General features: G+C 34.0%; 1 protein-coding gene across 3 annotated transcripts; it reads left to right on the top strand.

The window, feature by feature from the left end:
- Positions 1–623: 623 nt before the first annotated feature.
- LOC146951098 (protein CORTICAL MICROTUBULE DISORDERING 2-like) lies at positions 624–8,084 on the top strand. Of its 3 annotated transcripts, none has more exons than XM_085747059.1 (5): positions 624–1,789; positions 2,475–2,774; positions 3,177–3,268; positions 4,341–5,204; positions 7,868–8,084. In XM_085747059.1, exons 1-5 carry the CDS (start codon positions 824–826, stop codon positions 7,902–7,904), a joined length of 2,259 nt encoding a protein of 752 aa, XP_085603185.1. In that variant the 5' UTR covers positions 624–823; the 3' UTR covers positions 7,905–8,084. The 3 variants fall into 3 exon arrangements, with proteins under 3 accessions (XP_085603185.1, XP_085603184.1, XP_085603186.1); XM_085747058.1 differs by having other exon boundaries at positions 7,854–8,084; XM_085747060.1 differs by lacking the exon at positions 7,868–8,084 and having other exon boundaries at positions 4,341–5,546.
- The last annotated feature ends 625 nt before the right edge of the window (positions 8,085–8,709 follow it).

Below are 8,709 nucleotides of genomic sequence, written 5' to 3'. Positions count from 1 at the left end.
CTTTTTTTTCTTCCATTCTACACAAATTAATTTAGTCCAATCCCTTTATTTTTTTTTTCCATCTATACTACAAACTATTAATTTTATTTTATTTTGTTTCTATAATCTTTTATAATAAAAAATTTATATTAGGAGAGACATACTCAATCTAAAGTGAGAATGACTATCAACCTTGTTATATTGTAAAATTTGGAAGTTAAACCCGTCACATTAAATATAAGCGGAAAGTCTAACCATATATGTCAACCACATTTAGTTGATTTTTTATTGTTGTTTTAAAGTACAAACCAACACCAAATAATTTCCAAGAGATTTATTCATTACCCTTATTTTTCATTCTAGAATTGGTACAAAAAATGACATTTGCCTAAGGTTTTATGATTGATTGTTTATTTTATCTACCGTTTTGAAGTTGTTGGTTTCTCCTTCCTTCTCAAGATGTCCTTAGCTGTGCCAAACTAACAATTACCAGCCACTGAATACCATTGAATAAAAAATAGGAAATAGTGCTATGATTAGAAAAAAATTATTAATTATTTTGTTTAAATATTAATTAATATATTATTATATTCTACCTTTTTATATTATTGTCTTATAAACAACAAAAGATTAGTGTCTTATTTGTTGTTTTTATTTCTCTATTTTAAAAATCACATTAAAATTGCTACCTAAACCTGAAAAATCTGAAACTGAAAAAAATATCACCTTTTTGGAAAACCTATGATTTAGCCTTGATTTGTGACAAGAAAATCCATCTGGGCTACCTCAAAAATTGAATTTTTCTTTATAGTGATGTGCATATTGAAATTCTTGGAGCAAAAAAATGGCGAATCTTGTTCCAGGTGTGCTTTTGAAGCTATTACAACACATGAACACAGATGTGAAGGTAGGTGGTGAACACAGATCATCACTGTTACAAGTTGTTAGCATTGTTCCAGCACTTGCTTCAGGTGGTGAACTTTTTCCAAATCAAGGTTTTTATCTTAAGGTTTCTGATTCATCTCATGCTACTTATGTTTCTTTACCTGATGAACATGATGATTTGATTTTGAGTGATAAAATTCAATTGGGTCAGTTTGTTTTTGTTGATCGTTTTGAAGCTGGTTCACCTGTTCCTGTAATTAGGGGTGTTAAACCTGTTCCTGGTAGACATCCTTGTGTTGGTACACCTGAGGATATTGTTGCTACACATTCACTTTCATTTCTTGATAATAACAATGATGTTAATGATAAAAACAAGAACAAAAGTAACAAAGATAAGAACAATGTTGTTTGTTCTGAGAATCCTAGGAGTATGTTTGGTTTCAAGGAGAAATTTGAGAGAGGGAGATTAAGTTTAGGTGGTGGTAGTTTTAAGGAGGAATCATTAGGGAAGAAAAATGGGATTTTTGGAGGAGGTAGTAAAAGTCAGGCTCAGAAAGCGAAACCGGCGTTGAAGATTGATGTGAAGAAGGAAACATTACCTCAATCATTAACAAGATTGAGGTCGGTGGGTTCGAGGTCGATTCCTTCTTCGCCTAGTAGTGTTTATTCATTGCCTAATTCTTTTGAGAAATTTGCTAATGGTGTTAAGCAGCAGAGGGCAAAGGTTGGTGGTAAGGGAGTGGAGAAGGTTGAGGCAGGAAAGGGTGGGAAAAAGATTGTTATGGGAAATCCAATTAGAAATTTGGTGCAAGGGTTTGATTTTGGGGCTAAGGCTCTAAGAAAGAGTTGGGAAGGGAATATGGAGGTGAAGACTAAAGACTCTTCAAAAATCAAGGGTGGTTCTAAGGCTGAAGTTCATAGTTCGGTAAGCTTTATTCACCATTTATGCTTCTTAGCAACTAATGATGTTTACTGTTTGTTCAATTGTGAATTCCTTTGGTAGTTTTTTGTTCATTCTTTTCCCTTTTCAAATTTTACGTGTCCTACTTATATTGTGCTATTAGTTTGAGAAATGATATTTTGACACAAATTTGATATTGAATTTCACAACAATTTAGATGATTAATGCAGTTCAAATATGTGGTTAATTACGTTCAGTGGATGCTTAATGAATATACCAAGGTGTCACAACTCATTAACCGTCCACAGAAAACAAACAATTTTGCATGTCATTACCCATGATTTTCATGTTTATATTTGAACAAAAATTGTGGTTAAAAGATATCATGTATATTTGAACACAATTTGGATGGTTATAATGGGATATCATGTATTTTAAAACACCTCAAAATCATGGTTAATGATGTTAGAAATTGTGGTTAATTATGTTCAGTGAATGGTTATTAGGCTGTGACACATTGTTATATTCATTAACCATGTTTGGACAGTGTTAGCTGTCTAAAATGGTGTTGAAATTTGATGTCAAATTTGTGTGTGAAAATTACACTGCTCGTTAGTTTAGAACTTCTGGTTGTGTAGGTTTGAATTTCCTGTCTTTTCAGTCAATTAAACTCAAACAGTCATCTTACTATCATTTTATGGTCTGGCAGACTCCTAGGAGAAGCATTTCAAGTGCAAAGTTGCCGTCTAGAGAGGTTAAAGCACCAGTAAAACCCTCTAAGGAAGAACAAAAGCCTCAAATGTCTATAAAGAAGGTTACTGCTAATGGGACTTCAGAGGAACAAGAGAAGTCAAGTAAGCAAAGGACTTCAATTGGTAAGAAATTGGCTGAAGTTTCCAACAACGGACTACCTGGAAACATGGTCAAAGTTTCTTTAAGTAGTAGAAAAGTGACAGATGCAAGTGTTCAGTGGACTTCACTCCCGTCGTCTATTTCAAAGCTTGGAAAGGTAGTTTCAATTGCAAAATCCTTGTGTGGCTTTTTACACTTATGTACTTTGATTCTTGGCTGCAATATATATACATATATTTTTGCTGATTGACAGTTGTAATAGAAAAGAAAGGAAGGTTTTTTCTTATAAAAAGGTGACTTGTAAGTTTTTGAAAAAGTGTTTCGTGAGTTTTATTAAAACAACTCTAACAAGGTTAATGTTAGACTCACGATCACATATATAATAAGTATGCTGCTAGTAGAATAAAGTTGTCTCATATGATTGGATTGCACTGGTGGATATTCTTTTTCTTTGTTCTGTGCACATTAGCTTCACCCAACCCAATCGATGCATTATTTAGATAGGTTATATTATGGCGTTATTCATTTTATTCTTATTCTGTGTTCATATTTGTGACAGGAAGTAATGAAGCACAGAGATTCTGCGCAGCTGGCTGCAATTGAGGCTATGCAAGAAGCCGCAGCAGCCGAGAGTTTATTACAATGTCTGAGGTATGAATTTATTCATGAGATTAACCTTAGGCAATTAAGTTCAAATTATTTTTTAGGTCTACCGAAATGTTTGGATTAGGTCTTCATCTTAAGTCTTACTTGGTCAAGATTGTCCTCTGCATACGATTTGAAACCTAGATTAGATATGTTTCTGATATAGTTCTCCAAAGTTAATTCTTCATCTACTGAAGCAAAACACCATTTTTTACTTGGTTAACTTGAGATGCGAATCACTGCCATGCAAAAACTTATTCTTGATACTTTACTATGTATTATGTTTTCTATCACTTCTGTGATATTCGTTTTTTCGTTAGATGATACAGAAAAGAATTTTTAAACTTAAGCATTTCGGTTGGTGGAATAAATCCTAAACTGTTTTGTTACTCCACCATTTTGTCCTATTTTGACATGCCATTTTCTTCCTTACCCGATAACCAGTCATGTTAACAAACTCTAGGTAACATATAGTTACATAATTTACCCACCGACAATTACCTGTAATCATGGCAGAGATGTCTTAGAAACTGATTCAAGATGTTTGAATAATAAATGAAGAACAATGTATATGAATGCAATCCATGTTAATTAATAATCAGAATTGGCCCATGGACTGATAAATTTGAAAAGAAAGTTTTGATAGATGTGACATATCACAATGTTGCTGATACATTATAATTTTATCAATGGTAAGACGCTGAATACACATAAAGATTGCAGGTTTAACTGTAAACATGGTTAACCTATTTGGATGGAGTATGTGTGTTTGGGTGAGCGTTTTTCAACCTTTGATTTTGAATGAACTAGAATTGAGTTTGGTTAAAATTGAATCCCAGATGCATTGTATACATTTGGATGTGTTTACTCTGAAAGTAAGTTCAATGTAAAACTTGGTGTAAATTTTTCTACTTAATGCAAAATATACTTTTATCATTTCTAATCAAACCATGGTTTTGAAGCACAATCAATTTTGACATTATGACCAAACATGAAACTTGCAATATTATGTTGGAATTTGCAATTCAGTGCAACATACTAAGTTGTTGCTGACACTTTTTTGCGATGTTTTTGGCAGTATGTATTCGGAGCTGACTAATTCTGCGAAGGAACATAACCCACAGCCAACAGTAGAGCAGTTTTTAACTCTTCATGCTAGCTTGAATAGTACCCGAACAATTGCCGAATCTTTATCTAAACCCATTGATGGTTCGTCTCTGGATCATGAAAAGAGCAAAGTGGAAGAAGCACTAAAACTAAAAACGGACAGACAAAAACATGCCGCTTCCTGGGTCCATGCAGCCTTAGCCACCAATCTGTCATCTTTTGCCGTTTTTACAAAAGAATCTCAACCATCTAAGCTTCCAGCTTCGAGTAATTCTCAAAATCAAAAGACTTCTGTGGGAATTCAACCCGCGTTAGTCCTACACAACTCAAGCGAAGATTCATCGTCGAAAGTTCGTGTAAAAACCCGTCCGACAGTGAGTTCCAAGCTTGTCTCACAAGGCATCATTCCTCGCAAATCGACCGATGGATCAGCAAATGGGCACAAGCAGCTGATCCAACCCCCACCAGAGTGGGTTAGAGGAAATGGCCTCGATGAGGTGGTTGATTTGGCTGATATGTTGGAGTTACAGTCCCGAGACTGGTTTTTGGGATTTGTTGAAAGATTCTTGGACAGCGATGGCGACACTACCTTGTCAGATAATGGCCAAATAGCAGGTATGCTCACTCAACTGAAGAGCGTAAACGATTGGTTAGACGAGATAGGGGTTAGCAAGGACGAAGGAGAATCGTGTCAGATATCGGCAGAGACAATTGACCGGTTGAGAAAGAAGATATATGAATATCTTCTTACACATGTTGAATCCGCTGCTGCTGCACTTAGTGGCGGATCACAATCATTGCCACAGATCCAAACAACACAGGTCAAAGCCAAAAGGTGAGTGCATGAGTACATAACTTAGCTTAACAATGCTTAATTCTAGGGATGAGTGGGATTGACATTAACCTTGTTGGTCAGTAAAAGTTGTCCAAGAAGCTAAATCCATTCTAAAAATTCACTTCTATTTTTTCTTCTCCGTCTCTATCTTCTGTTTGTACATAAATCCTATATGGGGTTTGAGGTATAGATAGATGGAGTGCTAATTATTTGTTAGGAGAGGTAACAAACAAATATGATTTGTGAGAATATTGTTATTTCTTTCATTTTTCTGAATACTGTTTAGATGAAAATTATACAAATTGAAACAGTGAAAGCTATCAACAGACATGGTCTTTTCTACTTCTTTGCCTTGAATTTAGTTTTTGTATAGTTTTTTTTTTCCTTTCCCAATCACACATAGAAAATGAGACATGCTTGCACCGAATATTGGATGACTTTGATAGATAATCTACAATGGCTTAACACTTAAAAATTACTCAAAATATCAACGATGATCAATGTTGTCCCTCGAAAGTAGAAACTCACAGTCATGATTGTTGTTACGAGCGAGACGTTTCTCACTGTGACATCAACGTAGCCGACTCAACTATAAAACCGAAGAGTTAAATAAATTTCAAGATACTCATTTGTTACCCTTTACAGTATTATATAAGTTTGATATCAATCATATCATGGTCTCACCAGTTATAGGAAGAGAGAACAATCGTTAATTTTGTTTTGAACAAGCATATGAATATGGTTGTAGAAAGTTGGGTGCTTCATAATTGAACCAAACAAATTCAGTTCCATCCTTGAAGTTTCCAAGAGTGTTGTACTTGGTAGGACCCAAACAGCAAATGCAGTTTGGCCAAATTGTTATGTCTTGTAGCAGACATGATTATGGGTGGAGTTTAGCATGGGAAAGGGAAGTTCTTTCCCATCATGGGAAAGTTGAACCACAACCATAGATTTAATAGTTTTTTATTTGGATGGCTTAGATTTGTGACCTGGTAATTGTTGTAACTTATTGCTGGGTATTGTGAACTAAAGCAGTAGACCCCACCCACAGAATTAAATAACAATTTCTCATTTGTTTGATTTATTTATTTTTGATTGTAAATCATGGGCTTTTGGCTTCAGTACTCCAATATTCTCAATCAAAATATCACGTTCTGCAATTCAAGGCAACAACAAGAGTTCATATTTTTCTTCTCCAAGTTTTAAGATATATGCATGCTTCTTCATATTTTTCTGCAATTGCTAGTTGAAAACAAAATAATTCTTCCATCTCTTCTACTTTGTCTTTTTTGGTTGTGGGTTTAGAATTAAATTTCCTTTTATGATTCACACATCATATGATTTTAGAAACTATGAACAGAAGTTAAAGATGGAAAGTAAGTTGTGACAAATTGAACTAAAATAATTATGGAAAAAAATGGCATTCAGATCTTTTTCAAGAGGAGTTTTCCAGATATGAACATTTGTTTGTGGTTGTGGTTTTCCAGACGAAATTTGTGGCAGGTCTGATGGGTTTTTGCTGATGCTATAGCAATCTCTAACCAAATTCGAAAAATTTCTTATATGATGGGTTTCACATCTGAAGTTTTCCTTGAAACTATAGTTGAAGAGTTTACTCAAAAAGCTTCTTCCGTTCTTCCGTGGGTTTTGTTATGTTATGTTTTTTAACCAAAACCATGAACATAAATGATTGATGACCAAGTATTATCCGTTTCTTCAGATGTATTGGAAAGAAGTTATACAAAAGGGTGAGGGGTAGTTTGTGTTGTTATGAGAGAATAGAGAGGTACACTAGTAAAGATACTGTTTGACATTAAAAAATGCAAACTCATGATTTTTTTTGTTTGGCCACAACCGGTTGGCAACAAACACGTGTGCTGCAAAATCTCATTTTCCCATCATGGGAAAGAACTAGGCGTTCCCAGGCTAAACGCCACCATGATTATGTGCATCAATTATTATTAAATTAAGTCGACTTTAGTCATCAGGTTTCTTTTGAATCATTATTGCACTAGCCACTTTATGATACTTTATTTCATTAATTATTGCATATAATAAATCAAGTCTACTTTAAATTTGTTACTATAATAATCATCATATCATATAAAGATAATAGTATTTCGCAAGGAGACCCTTTAATTATTATCTTTGTTTTTTATATCTAGAATATGAGCAACTTTTTCTTTTTCATTCATTCCTATATTGTCAAATTCATTCTTTCTAGTTCTAGAGAAAGGTGATTCTTTACTTTAAGCAAAAGGTTGATTAGGTATAAGACGTAAGAATATAGAGTACATAGCCATTCTTCAAATTGATTTATGGTTCCGCTACCAACGTAACCATTTCATTTCTCATGTCGGTAGTGATGAAAGTAACATTTTTATTTCTCTTTTTATTTTTATTTTTGTTACACATTTTTATTTCTCTTTACTTTTATGTTTCATTATCCAAGATAATTGTATACTTTATCCAGTTTTTATTATAAGAAACAATTTATTTTTTAAATTTATTGAAGAAATGATATATTTGATCTGGATTATAGATAAAATACATCAGTTTTTCAATAAATCTAAAAAGTGAATTGTTTGTTATAATAAGGATTGAAGAGAATAACAATGGAAGCTAACTAGATTTCCTTGTTGACATAAGAATCTTATTGGCAGGTACTATATTATTGGTATTTCAAGTGTGAGTAACTAGATAAGAAGTGAATGGTGAACACCTTACAAGTGGGAGAATCCATAGAGTGAATAGATTCACTATTGAGATGAAGATTGTTGGTATATCAACCGTGATTATGTATTAGATGAAAAATGAACGTTGAACACTAAATAAGTGAGATGACCCCATAAATTAAATGTTTTAAATTTTCGATAAAGATATGGTGGTGTCCAGTCACTTTTATGATTACTCTGCATCTAATGTGAATGATCAACAGACCCCCTCATGACTGACTAGTGACATTTGAGCAAGGTTGAGAAAACTTCCATATGAGGGGGAGCATACCCAGATGAATGATGAACTCACACTTGAGGGGAGATTGTTGGTATATAATTGAGATGACCCATAAACCTAAATTACCTAATGACCCCAGTTTTTTGGTTAAGATGTGGTGTTCAATTACACTTGTGTGATTGCTTAATACCCAACATAAAGCAATGTGAGATCTCTAAGTCACATTCTACACAACAATCTCCCCCTCAAGTGTGAGTTCATTCTATTTGTTTGGTTATGCTCCCCCTCAAGCGGAAGTTTGGTTGCACTCAACGGAAAGTGTCGTCCAACCATTGTCAGGAAGACTCTCGACAATATAGTAGGTCCATTTAGTTGAACCTTCAACCCTGATGCCATAGTTGGGTCATGGGGGTTTGGGGGGTCATCATGTTGGGCTTTGAGCAATCACATGAGTGACTAAGACAATATATCTTCATTCAAAATATTAAGACGTTATGTATATGAATTTTCTCTCTTATATATTACCCAATGCTCATTTTTTTCAAGAAAT

Source organism: Medicago sativa, chromosome 2 (assembly GCF_051527215.1).
Source record: "Medicago sativa cultivar Bolivia chromosome 2, Bolivia_mono, whole genome shotgun sequence".
Classification (NCBI taxonomy): Eukaryota; Viridiplantae; Streptophyta; class Magnoliopsida; order Fabales; family Fabaceae; genus Medicago; species Medicago sativa.
The sequence above is the reverse complement of the archived record's forward strand: the minus strand, read 5'-3'. Positions and strand labels throughout refer to the sequence as shown.

What these genes read in the sequence shown, in the direction of transcription:
- LOC146951098 (XM_085747058.1), top strand. Translation starts at nt 824, where the DNA reads ATGGCGAATCTTGTTCCAGGTGTGCTTTTGAAGCTATTACAACACATG. An exon ending in AGGCTGAAGTTCATAGTTCG is followed by an intron (nt 1,790 to 2,474) that starts GTAAGCTTTATT and finishes ATGGTCTGGCAG; the next exon opens with ACTCCTAGGAGAAGCATTTC. An exon ending in AGTTTATTACAATGTCTGAG is followed by an intron (nt 3,269 to 4,340) that starts GTATGAATTTAT and finishes TGTTTTTGGCAG; the next exon opens with TATGTATTCGGAGCTGACTA.